Below are 13,808 nucleotides of genomic sequence, written 5' to 3'. Positions count from 1 at the left end.
CCGACAATAGGGGAAAAAGGGGTGAACAGAGTGCTCAAGGGGTGGAAGGGACCTATGTATAGATTTACAGTGCTCTGGGTTGTGAAGCTTTCTACAATATTAACAACTATCTACAAGGGACACACGGAGAAGGATGACGGTTACTCACGTGGCCCGCCGCAACTCCCTGGTGAGTTGCGGCCGCTCTCCAGCCACCTCCTGAGGACTCCACCAGTCCTCAGACCACACGTCGCCGTCAGCGTCCTTCTCCTCTGCTTCGACTCGACTCTCCGACTCCTTGCTCCTCGTTCTCAGCTCCGGTTCCTTCCTTGCTGCCTCCTGCCACGAGTCCGCTGGTTGGAACGCCCTTCCTTGTGGATCGTCGGCTTTTCTACCTTCCGGGACGTAGCTGGGGGTGGGACTTCCGGGGTCAGGGAGAACTGCTTCCGGTTTCCTGTCTTCCGCATTCGGATCCTGGCATACCTGCAGGGGATGAGAGAGAGAAGAACTCCTGGGGGAAAGGGAACAAGGTGCAATCTGGGTTAGACGAGCCATCCCCCGCGCGAGGATGCTTCCCCGCTAAGGTAGGGACCGTGACCTTTCCACAATTTGTTGGGGGGTATAACACCTCACACATCCCCCCCCCCCCTGAAGCTACGCCCCTGTGCAAGGGGAAACTTAGTACCTCATGTATCAAACCACTACTCACAATCACCTCTGACACTGGGAATCGGAAAGTCCAGTCATGAGAGACTACACAGATTAGCACAAAAATCCAGTAAGTCTGTACTCCACCACTAAAAATCAGCTGCTACCACTTTTAGTCATGTTATGTTGTGTTTTGGCCTAATCCATGTTGACAGTATAGCACAATTTCTGGTGTAAACGTTTTGCGTAGCAGAGTCTTGTTGGTGACTCAAGAATGTGTACCAAGTTAATCAGAATTAGAAAATGAGGATGGCACATGGTTACTACGCTAGGGACTTCCAACCATACACTCGGTAATGATGATCAGCAGGATTTTATACTGGACTTTCACTTAGCAAAGCATTATTTAGCTGTTGTTGCAAGTGATCGTGCACATCACTCCATTTGCTAGTAAGTATGCAGTCATGAAGCAGAGGATGGATGTCTTCAAATCTATGGGATACATTTAGAAATCTCAATATAATCATTTTGGAAGTATGATAATTTGGGCATCATGTGCTCACACTGTAATATAAATAGGATTAGAAGGAATCGGTGTTCTACTTCAGCCGATAAAGGACGCTAATTTATAGTAAATATTGACACTGGATTGTTTAGGTTATTGATGCTTAAATAATGGCTTCTTTGTTTAGCTCCACAAACTGCTGAGATTACCACTCCCTTACACTGAGAAAACGATTCTATTCCACTCCGGATCAATAATTTCAAAACCGGTCTAGTGGGAGACTGTCCTCGCGCAGGACCTTAAATCTGCAGGCCGGCTTCCTATGGTTTGTGTTTGCAAACTCGGATGGTTTTCTGGAGACACTTTTTTAACATGAATTGTTTTAAACAAGTAATTTTCATGCACAGTTCTTTGTTTAGTACTTTTGGCACATATCAGATTACTTGAATCCTCTGTGGGTGTGATGTGATCAGTGATTGATTTCTTATTTGTCAGTTTATCAAAACTGTGGTATTATCAAAAAGTCTAGCGCCTCGAGTAAGGGTGCCCTGGTATGCGATACGGTCCACATACCCTGGATACATTTCAGAAGCAAGGGTGTGACGCAGATTTCTGCAGCCTCAGCTGCACGGGGCCGCCTACCCTTCTGGGGTACTCCATTTGGCCCAATCCCAATGAACATCTGTGAGATATGGGAGACTCGGGGACGCATATAAACATTCTGCATGGAAGCGGGAGAAAGGGGTGGGGCTTTATTTTACTTTACGTCACCGTTAAGGTGAAATTTTCCAAAATTGAACGTGCAAAAAAGCATGGTATGTACTTAGGCAGGTACATTTTCGTTCAGGAATCTTTTTTGAGGACTGCACCTGTAACATATGTAATGTATTGCACCTATTAAGCAGGTCTTTAAGTGGGATGACAAATCTGGGGGGGGGGGGGGGGTGTTCTCAAAGGGGCGTGGCCAATGTAATTAAGGGTGTTGCTTAAAACATGTATGCAAAAAATCTGTGCTTAGCATAGTCTGCCGCCCAGCCTGTATTTTGCTGTTTCTGTGATTGTATCCAGATATATAATACAACAAGTAACATCATACCTACATTTCAGGACTATTGGCTTTGTCAATGGTTATTAGTTGCATAAGCAGCTACTAAAAGCTTCCACTTAAAGCCCTGGTGACACCACGAAAGTGTTGCTGCTCCTGAGTTTCAAAAAGAGAAGGGAAATCCAGAGAGAAAATGACTCTCTTTACAGGATTTCCCTTCCCCTCAAGGCTCACCTGGCATGACCTCATGCCCTAACTTCTCCAGTAGTGAGCAGTGTGACCAGCGCACATCGATATGCCTGCTGTCACTGCAGTCTGGGGAAAAAAACGGACCTCCTGTGCCAGGGCACAAAACAGAGCCCGATAGAACTGCTGGTGCTCAGCCCTGCTGTTAAGTCTAAACTCCGGGGCATCAGTTAACTGTTGCGGTAAACAGCGCAACACCTACCGGGGCACTGGTAAACAAGACATGGTCTTTAAAAACGAAACCTATTTTTACCAGGGGAAGAAAGCTGCTATTTTTATGGCTTCTTATACAAATTTGAATTTTTCTCATGTTGTCTCAGTGTCTTGTGTAGACTAAAATGTTTTATTCATCTCTCTTCGCGGGCTCCCAGTCCTAACGTGTACTTTTATCGCCCATTTTATCATGAGGTTTGCAAAAGTATGTATGGTGGTTCTCTGGCAGCAAGACCACGACCGAGAAATACTGTTTGAATGCGAATTTTATTTCCTTCCATGGTTTGGTGCAAACTTATATATGCTGCTTTGTTCCCTCTAAATTGCCAGCTTTGGAACATTGCGATTGGAAAAACGTGCGAGCACCGTTCTGCATAAATAGATGGAATATTTTGAATGTAGACGATGTTTTTCATGGTGTGAAAAACATAGTTGCGCTCTGTTACCCAGAATCCGCGAGCAGTAGATGCATCTTATTTCATCAGTTTGTTGTACCAGGTAAAATCATTGTTGTTTCTTAGCAGGGTATGGCATTGGTGAAAATCCGTATCTGGGGAGTCCGCTGTATGCAAGCGGTAGACAAACTTCATTGTTGTGCCTGGTTGCCTTGAAGACGTGAGCCTGAGGGCATCTAAAATATGGATATGTAGAATACATTAAATTCATAAGAGAGGGGGGGCGTGGCTAGCAGCCAAGCATGGCGGCAGCATAGTGTGGGAGCTCCCGAGGGCACTGAGGCCTTTTCAACAATCCGACGCATTAATCCGCTGAATTGCTCACCCGAAGAAGCGGTAACCGGGTCCGGTACCGAAGCGGCACAATCAGATCCAACCCTGGCGAAGAACAGAGGCGGGGAACTACCTAATCTCCCACTGGCGAAGTTGGGCCTGCAACCGGAGGAGAGCACCGGCCTTGCGTGCTTGTCCGGCCCCGGCGGAAGTGAGACCTGGCCAGCTTGCTGTTGAGGGCGCTCCCCCGCACCCTGAACGGGACAAAGAAAAAGACGCCCCTGCGGCAAAAACATTAGAGGGAACTTTTGGGGCACCGCCGAGGCGTGGACCGGCAGGGACGCCTGCCGAAGCCTGGGGAATACTGCCGAGGAAAGACGGCAGCTGCAGACTCATGCGGGTGGCCGGGCTTCCGGCGGCACCTCGCGTGACCATACGGCACCCCAGCGAAAGTGAGGCCTAAGAAGCTGGAAGAAATATTGCCGCGACGGGTGAGGAGAGACCCTTTCGCCCTCCCCAGCGGCGCCACCGACCCCACGTGGAACTGGCCTTCAGCGGTGAGTGCAGGTGCCCCCGGGGTCCTGCGGAAAACGTGAGCACACTGGGTTGAGCTTCGGAGGGGTCAGTAACGATCGTCTCGGCCACGGAGGCAGCAACAGCCCTGACCCGGGTGAGGAGCAGCGGGGGAGACGCTAGGCGGACGAAACTCCGGTAAGACTCCAGCCGGGCCCGTGCACTTGGAAACGTGTGCGACACACCAGCCGAGCTAGCAATACCCTACACGGCGTTCCATCTGGCTATATAGGAACGGACTTGGAAGAGCCCGGGCAGCCCAGCAAGAGATATAACAGTCGTCCCTGCTCAGGGCTCGATCAGAGACGGGTTCTGGTGCGGCGCACTAGACGCACAGAATAGCGGCACTGAGAACCACAGTCACCCCGACCAAACCGGCGACCTACCGGACAGAGGCAGTCCAGGGGATACGTACCAGAGGTGACGAGCAGTGAAGAGGCGGTGGAACATAGGCGGGTGCGCAGCAGGTGGCTCTTCGGTGAACGGATTGACCGCTGTGTGCTGGACGCCCCTGACAACGGCAGTCAAATAACCCGGGAGGGAATCATTTTCAGGCCCACAAGGTGAAGGTGCCCATACAGGACCACTCTTCCATGACCCACGCAGGGGGTGCAAAGGTCGTCGCAGAGCTCTGACCGCGGTGCTGACCGGAACTGGAACCAATCTCCGCAAACCCCGTGCCATGGCGGGCAAAGGAACCAGGAGTCGATCAACGTAGGCCAGACTAGATAAGTTTGCCTATAGCCAGCACGGACAATCGCAGAACAATGGGCATAACTCCACGGGCGCTACTCAAGAACCGGAAGGGACCAAGAAAGTGATGTTGGAGGACATTATGAGAACCCTCTCTGAAGTGAAAACCACAGTGGGTTCCATCTCTTCTGAGGTTACGCTGCTGCGAGCGGACTTCCAAAAAATGACTGAAAGGGTGTCCCAGGTAGAAGTAGTCGCAAAATCTCTTGTAGAAGACACGTCGGAGCTGCAAATAGCTATGGAACGTATGGAGAAAGTCACCAAGCTTCTACAAGACAAGCTGGACGACCAAGAAGGGCGTTCCCGAAGAAATAATGTACGCATCCTTGGTCTTCCGGAGAGAGAAGGGAAGGGAGCAATGGACCTCTACGTCGAAGATCTCATAAAAAACAAATTGCAACCCAAAGGTCTGTCTCACTTATCAGTAGAAAGGGCGCACAGGGTACCTGGCGGAACGCCCAAACCAGGAGCCACGCCGTGGCCTGTGTTGGCCAGACTCTTCAATTTTAGAGACAGGGATGCAATCCTACAAGCAGCGAGAGTCTCACCACATGTTAAAATTCAAAACTCGACTCTGGCTTTCTTCCCGGACTACACAGCGGAGGTGGCCAGACGCCGGAAATCATTTACTGAGGTGAAAAAGGCGCTGCGAGACAGAGAATTGCCATACTCAATGCTGTTTCCTGCCAAATTACGGATTGTAGCCGATGGGAAGACGTGGTTCTTTGACAAGCCGGAAGTGGCACAGGACTGGCTTGATGGCTGGAGGCAAGTGGGACAACCTCACCGTCCACATAGGGATCGCCCGCACCATCGTAACGACAAGCACACGGACAAACAGACCGGACATTCGGCACACCGAGACGACATGACAGGAGCGGAGTCTGACGTGGCGCAGGATCTGATTGACTCTGGACAGCCAGCCTCTGTCTGAAGATGAAATAAATGAGTGACGGACTGAATGCGACGCAATGGACCTTGGGCCTGGTGAAGCTGAGTAGGGTGGGCAGAGCCGGTGCCTGTAGGGGACTCACCAACCCCACAAGCAAGTAAGATAGTTGGGGAAGGGCCAAAGCACTCTGCAAAGTTGGGGAAGCGGGCGGGGGTTTGTCCGTGGAGCAGGGGAGCAGGGAGGGGGGATGGGGGGAAAGTTCTATTGTTCATGTTCATGTTAGTAGTCATCACTCAAGCCACCGAGTATACAGACACACCGAATACCGGCCTAATCCTAAGCACCAACACGAAACGCTACATTTGCACTGAGACCAGCGACACGTCCTACATGATGCTATCCCAACGATCCAATGACCCACCCACTCCGCACTGCACCCACTGAGGGCACCCCTACGACTAGAGAAGTACCTCCCGTGCGCCTGCTTACTTGGAACGTCAGAGGCTTAGGGGATAAAATAAAAAGGGGTTTGGTCCTGCAGGCCATTAAACGCCAGAGCCCAGACCTAGTGTTACTCCAAGGGACACACCTTACAGGGACTACGTGTAAAGCACTTGATAGACGCGGCTATGCGATGGCAGTGCATGCAGAGTTCACAACAGGCTCCAGAGGGGCAGGGATACTAATGAAAAAGACATCGCCCTTTATAGTGGACCACCGCAAGACGGACGACCAGGGTCGTTTCGCAGCCCTGCATGGCCAATGGGAGGGGAGGCCGCTCAACGTGGTCTCCGTGTACATCCCCCAGCACTTCATTCCGTAGCATTGCCTGCCCTAGGTAAATTCCTCCTAGATCTCCCTGAGGGTGATACGATCATAGGGGGGGATCTGAATGCAATAATGGACCCTACATTGGATACCTTTCCCATCAGAGACCGCCCCAGACTGCACCGCTCCCTGACTTCCTAGGGGCTATGGGCATTACAGACGTGTGGCGACACCTACACCCCGCAGCGACTCAATACACTTTCTATTCCGCCGCCCACAATAGCCTATCGAGCATAGACTATTTTTTGTTCCTAGGGGTTGGGCTGGGGTCCGTAGATAAAATAGACATCCTGCCTAGAGGCATATCCAACCATTCACCAATTTTTCTGTCACCCACCACCCTCTCTCCATGCGTTCTATTCCCATTTTTTCACACTTCCGCAAAGCGCTCAAAACATTCTTGTTTGCCCATTCCTACCCCTGCTAACTTCCTCGGCCCTGTCTGTTCTGTTCAGTAGAGCTCTCAGCGCCAGGAAGCCGTTTGGCCACCGTGCGCTCTATAAATACCTTATTTCATTTCATTTCATTTCATTTAAAAAAAAAAAGAAATGCGCTAGAATCTACTCAATAGACCCGAACTATTTAAAAATCCCTAAGATCAGGAAGAAACTTAAATTAGCGACAATACATTACTTTGATGAAAACGCTGGAACGGTGTCCTCTCCCTCGGTCCTGTGGGAAGCATATAAAACGGTCCTCTGGGGTGAAGCAATAGCAGCAATAACGGGGCACAAACGGGAATCCCGGCGAGACCTCACAGAAATAGAACTGGCACTCCACAGCGCGAACAATGCCCACATGGCGGATCCCACCCCGGACACAGCACACACACTGCAGTTGCGGCAGCGACAATACCTGGCCCACCTCAAAACGACAGTACGAGGCAATATCGCAAACACTACACATAGAATTTATGATGTAGGCGACAAAGTGGGGAAAATGTTGGCATGGTTAGATAGGAGAGGGGGAAGTGCGAGGGGTATCCAGAGGCTCCACTCCCATGACAGGCAACTGCAGACACATCCAGATGAAATTGTACGCACCCTGGCGAACCATTTTCAGGAAATATATACCCCAGAACACGTCATCACTGCACAGACGGCATCGGTCTCGCTTGATAACATTGCCATCCCCAGTATAGCACAGGACGCTATGCAAGAACTAGAGGTGGACCTGACAGAGGATGAAATTCAGTTGGCGATTCAGGCGCTGCAGTCAGGTAAAGCGCTGGGTCCCAATGGACTGCCCGTGGAGTGGTATAAAGCGATGGCCTCAGAGCTCAGTAGACCTCTACTAGACATGTATAAGGAAAGCCTGGAGAGGGCGGAACTACCGCTTGACCAGCGTACAGCCACGATTGTAGCCATACCGAAGCCGGGAAAACCTCCTACTGAATGTACCTCGTATCGCCCAATATCTCTGCTTAACGTAGAGGCCAAGGTGCTGGCTAAACTACTGACCAGCCGTCTGATGCCACACCTGCACACCTTGATCCACCCTGACCAGTCGGGCTTTATGCCCCACAGGAGTACAGCACTGAATCTCAGGAGGGTTCATGGGGTAATGGCTCGTGCACACCTCCTCTCGGAGAAGGCGGTGATTCTTTCCCTTGATGCCAAAATGGCTTTCGATCTGGTGGAGTGGGAATATCTGTTTGCGGTACTTGCGCGTATGGGCTTTGGACCGAAGTATATAGCTTGGATACGACTACTCTACACGAAACCGGTTGCGCAGGTGGTGGCCAACGGCCACATCTCGCCGACATTCCTGCTGGGACGGGGGACTAGGCAGGGATGCCCCTTGTCACCCTGACTTTTTGCCCTGGTGCTAGAACCCTTGGCGAACCTGCTTAGAACAACGCCTTTATTCAAGGGGATCAAGTGGGAAGAAGGGTCGGAGGACAAAATCTCCCTATATGCGGACGATATGCTCATTTATATGGTTGAACCTGAAAACGGGATCCCTGCCTTATTAGATCTCTGCAACACACATGGGAAGTCATCAGGCTATACCCTGAACTGGTCCAAGTCGTTAATATACATACTGAAGGGCCCGGAACCAATGTTGCGGGAAGACTGCCCTCTGGCGTTACAGACGACCTCCTTTAAATACCTGGGCATCGTCATTACAAATAATGCCGCAGACTTCTTTGCAAAAAACTTGAAGCCACCTATGGATCGCCTACGTGCAGACGTTAAGCACTGGGCGACCTTGCCCCTGACCCTCCTTGGGAGGGCGGCTCTATATAAAATGATGGCGCTTCCCAGATTCCTATATGTGCTGGAAAACACCCTGTATCTTATCTCGCCGCGATATTTCAAACAAGTTGCAGCACTAGTCTCAAACCTGCTCTGGAAAAATGGACCGGCGCGTATAGCCTATGACAAGTTGGTAAAAAGTTGGTATGAGGGAGGAATTGCACTACCCAACGTTCAATTGTATTACTGTGCAGCCCAACTTAAAATAATTAACCAGTGGATCCACACCCCGAGAGACGACCCAACATACAGGTCGGACTGGTCACAGCTGGGGACGGACTGCATGCTCTCAGTATTATATAATAAATCGCAACTTAAAAAACTGTTGGGTCCAACGCAGCACACGGCGGCCCTGTGCCACATAGCACAAACACGACTGGGCTGGAAAGGAAAGATAACCAAACTGACACCGCTGTGGGACACTAAATCACTGGGGAACCTTAGATCCTGTAAAGGATTTACGCAATGGGACTGCATAGGAATCTCCACAGTGGGGGACCTATGGGACAAGGGCACGGTGATTGCGTTTCCGCAGCTCCAGCAACAGTATGGCCTAAGCCCCACCGAAACATTTAGGTACGTGCAAATCCGGCACGCACTTCTCCGGGCGATCCCAGTGGGCACTGACATACCAGAGTCCTCACCACTAGAGGATAGACTACTGACAGACTTTATGCAACAAAGCGCGACCTCCCTCACATATAAAAAAGTGGTCAACAACCTGGAGGACCCTACAATGAAACTTAAAGAAAAATGGGTGGGGAGATAGGTGAGACAGACGAATCGGAGTGGAATGAAGCACTAGCCTCCCCGAGAGAAGTGGGCATTTCCGCAAAGTTCAGACTAGTGCAGCTCAAAATTTTACACCGCATCTACTACACTAGGACGCTGCTTCACAAAATACATAGGGCACCTCATCCCTTTTGCTTAAGGGGTTGCGGGGAGGAGGGGACACTGTTTCATACACTATGGGACTGCCCACAGATACAAGAATTCTGGAAGCAAATCATGCGTACGATCTCACAAACACTTAAGATCTCCATTTTACCCGAGCCTCGTAAATGCCTGTTGAACATCTGGGACCCCCAACAACCTAGATAGATATGGACTGATTTGGGCTACACTGGCCATGACAGTGGCTAAGCGAGATATTGCGCAGAAATGGGGGGGCTCCAGAACTGCCTACAGCGAATAGATTGGGCTAAAAATATGGACATGCTGATGGTTACGGAAAGGGCAGTATATGTGCTTCGGGCTTGCCCCCGCAAATGGAACAAGGTGTGGGCGGCTTGGAATGTATATAGGGGAGAAATAGGTGAACCCTTACCGGAAGGAGAAGACCTAGACTCCGAAGGGGAGGATGAGTAGCGGACTGGGTGATGGGTGGCTACTTCATTGGACCAAGTGGAGTGTCGTTTTGTGGCAGCTTTACTGAAAGATAAATCGAGGGGCATGGGAGATGGCTGGTGAGTAGAGATAAACATAGAATGCATACCTGAGAATGATGACTCATGTTAGGTTTTTAGACTTTATGTTATGGGGGTTAAACAATGTACAGCACATAACGAAAAGCCTTTCACTGTACTCCAAAGATTGCTGTATGGGAACGAATACACACGTTGTAGTTGGGGTCGATTTAGGCATAAATTAAAATACGTAATGAATATAATGGTTTACAGATACGTAAATATATAAATACAGGGCTGAAGTTTGATTGTACGAATGTGTATGCTTCTTGTGCCTTCATGTCAATAAAGATTTAAAAAAAAAAGAAATTTCAGAAGAGAGACCTTCATAGGAGTTAAGGGGGAGGAACTATGGGAAAGCCAAATAGTTCTTGCTTGAACCGCAGTTATAGGGCCTTTGGGGCATTCCCTTTCTCTGATAATTGGGAGCCTCAAATCTTTGGGGCACGCTTCACAAACTATGTAAGGTTTGGGATGAAAGACCAGCTCTGGTTGAGTCTTGCAGGATTTACAGGTCTGAGAATCTATTGTCCTGAGATCCGTGTGTAACATCAATCTTGCAATCATGCATGGACCAGGCCGTGTTTTGATGCCTGCTGGGCCATCCTTGAACTGAGGCTTGTGTTTCGGTTCAGAGAGGACCTGGGCTTGTGGTTCGGGCTGGGCTGCTCCTATTGGAACTGGATCAAGAATGCATATGGCTGGTTTCAAACTGAGGTGGCATAGTATTTAAAAAACAATTGCCTGGAGTGCGGTCTAGCCATTGCCAGTGGGTGAGATTAACTAACGCATTCCATCCATCACCTTGTTGTTGCTGTGCCCCACTTACAGGAATGCACACCCGAACATTCTGTGCTTCTGTCTCCTGTTTGATGTTTTCTTGATCTGTTAATAACCTTCATCAGAGCAGTGAAGAACTCATGGGCAGGGGGAGAGGAGTCCTTGAGGTGGTTGCATGGAGCAGTGATGGACATATATCATCATCAGTGCTCCTGTCAGACCTCAGTCCTTGGAGACCTCTGCGCCATACTTGTAATTCAAAGTAATTTATTCAGGCCCTCCTCTTTCAGGTGATCACCCCCTTCAGGAGGCTGATACTCTGTGCAGAAAACAGGAAGGAGATGGAGGACTGGATCAGCTCGCTGAAGTCCGTGCAGTCCCGGGAGCATTATGAGGTAAGGAAGCACGCCTTCCTGCACTTAGAATTATCTGTGCCAACTCCATTGTGCACAGTTGTAAGAGCATATTTTAAAACCATTCAAACAAGCATGAATATACTGTTTGAGCTTAAAAAAAAACATTAATTATTTGGAACAATAGTTCGTTCTGCAGTGTGCATTACTTGCTGCCGTAATTAGGATCCTTACTATTTTTCTGCATGCTTCTCTCCAAGATTCTAAATATTTCAGCATTAATTATCAGTGTAAATGCTTTTAGCAATAGCGGTCTCCGTTTTCTTCCAAATTTGTCTTGACTTCTCCTTTGCTAGACCGCACAGTTTAATGTGGAACATTTCTCAGGGATGCATAACTGGTACGCCTGCTCCCACGCCCGGCCCACCTTCTGTAATGTGTGCAGAGAAAGCCTCTCTGGAGTCACTTCCCATGGCCTGTCTTGCGAAGGTAAGGATTTTCTGTCAGTGTACTTTGTTATTGATGTATGAACTGATCTGAGTGAAGTGTATGGGTCTGTGTGTTTGTTCACCCTGACATAGCCAGATTGGACAGAGACGCAGCGAGGCAAAGTGTTAGCTGGAGTGTACTAAGTAGGCCAGGCATTGTTACACCTGCACTTCTTCTCAACAGCATAGTATATTTAGGGTAAGGTTTAGAAAAGAACTTTATATTTAAAAATGCATCTTCGTTTGCCCATCTCTTGCTATGGCATTGACTATTAAGACTTACATTTTGATATTGAGTTTTGGCTGTGACACAATTGGTTGATTTCACCATCACTTAAGCCAACCATTCATTTACCTTTGGGCTGAGGATAATCGATTCAGATCTTGAACACAGCTACGTTTACTGTGGCTACCCAGGCACAAACTCAGATTATCTGGCTTATCGACATGACGCAAATGATCTGGTTTATAGACAGAAACAAAACAGTCCTGGCACGAATGTTGCTATGTAGAATAACCCTCTGTAGACAGACGCTTATTAATTTGCATGGTTCATTTTTTTTGCAATTAAAATGTTCAATTAAATCTTTCAGAGACAGTGACTGTCATTATAGCGCTGGCACAACGAGAAACTTTCCTATTTCAACTTATTTGTTCACTACAACCAATGTGTGCAGCTGTCCAAAATAGTGCTGACCTTTCCTACACCTTTAGGTGCAGTCTTTGAGGTTGTCCATGTTTTAACGTATACATTTTGTGTGCTTGTCATGACTTTATTCATGTGTAGTGTCTTTGTGACATAGAACTGTATGTTCATTTGTGGGAAAGTTTTTTTTAAAGATGTTGAATTAAAAAATAAATATTTAATCCTCAGGTAGTCAGTGGTATCTCAACTAAATCGCAGTGTCTCCTTGCTTATTCTCAATAGAAACACAATTTTCTTGGGCTCCTTAGAAAAGCTATCTGAACTGTTTTGCAGGGCAGGTGCATATTAAGCATGGTAGGCAATAGCAGAGTAGAGGAAATTACCAATGGCTAAAGTGTTCTTCCTGTTAGCGGTTCACTCTACAGGAATGAAAAACAACTTGGCAGATCAGTGGAGTAGAAAAACCGAGAACCCCTCTAGAATGAGACTAAATGGACCTGAAGCCTCAGGTGGTACAGGCTTCGCTCCCAAGGAAAACAAGCTCTGCTGTCAAGGAAAACAACTTGTTTACTAATGTACCACAACTCCATACGTGCATTGCTGTAATGAGTTTCTGAGGAAGAATATTTTCTTCTGGCGTGGTCTTTATTCCTGTCTGTTTTTGGTGCACACAGTACATTTACCCATTTCGGTTCTTAGAAAAGTGGAGAAAAAATCAACTCAAAATTTGGGGTTAGTCATGATCCTGGATACTTTATTTTTGAGGTATCAGATCTGGCCATTAGACCTGCGTTGGCAGTCTCTGGAACACCACGCTTTTTGTCCAGGAAGGGACATTTTTGTAAGTTAAAGCTCTAGTACTCCAGTCACCAGCTTGATAGAGTTTTGCGTTTTCAGAAGTTCTCGGTAGGCCTTTGCTCATCCCACCTATGTTTATCTTCTTTTCTTTGTAAGCCCATGATATACAATCCAGGCACCCCATATTTGATCAAAGTTTCTTGGGGGTCCTCTACATGCGTAGATTGTTCCTATCTGCTGCCGTGCACAAATTCCCAATGCCATTTCTTTCTCTTATAGTTGTGGATGTTGGGTTGACCCATTCTTTGGCAATATCCTTCTTGGCCACTCTGAGGCTAAGGTTTATAAATCATTTCTGATACCCATTTAGAGTTTAATCTGCCCCACATCCCTAAGTGTATGGAGGCTGTTTCCTGACCCAGGGTGAATTCCAGTATTTTCTCAATTTCTTTCTGACCAGTATTTTGTCACGCTGGGTTATTTAGAGTGTAAACATCTACCCTGCTCTCTATATCCTCTTAAACACATCTCTGCCATTGTTCTCCTGAATTTATGCAGTCGGACCCTGGTGTGATAGGTCTAGTGTAGGACTTTCAGCTGCACAAAGTG

The 13,808-nt window shown here is 48.2% G+C and overlaps 1 protein-coding gene across 3 annotated transcripts in view; it reads left to right on the top strand.

Annotated features, from left to right (window-relative positions):
* Positions 1–13,808, top strand: part of DGKH (diacylglycerol kinase eta) — a 749,224-nt gene that overhangs the window by 451,268 nt on the left and 284,148 nt on the right. For all 3 annotated transcript variants that reach the window (XM_086935028.1, XM_086935027.1, XM_086935026.1), the window contains exons 4-5: positions 11,205–11,309; positions 11,624–11,756. In XM_086935028.1, coding sequence (XP_086791154.1) covers positions 11,205–11,309; positions 11,624–11,756 — 238 coding nt within the window. The remainder of the gene's footprint in view (positions 1–11,204; positions 11,310–11,623; positions 11,757–13,808) is intronic.

Source organism: Lissotriton vulgaris, chromosome 8, assembly GCF_964263255.1.
Source record: "Lissotriton vulgaris chromosome 8, aLisVul1.2, whole genome shotgun sequence".
Lineage (NCBI taxonomy): Eukaryota > Metazoa > Chordata > Amphibia > Caudata > Salamandridae > Lissotriton > Lissotriton vulgaris.
Note: the sequence above shows the minus strand (reverse complement) of the source record. Positions and strands in the feature narration are given on the sequence as shown.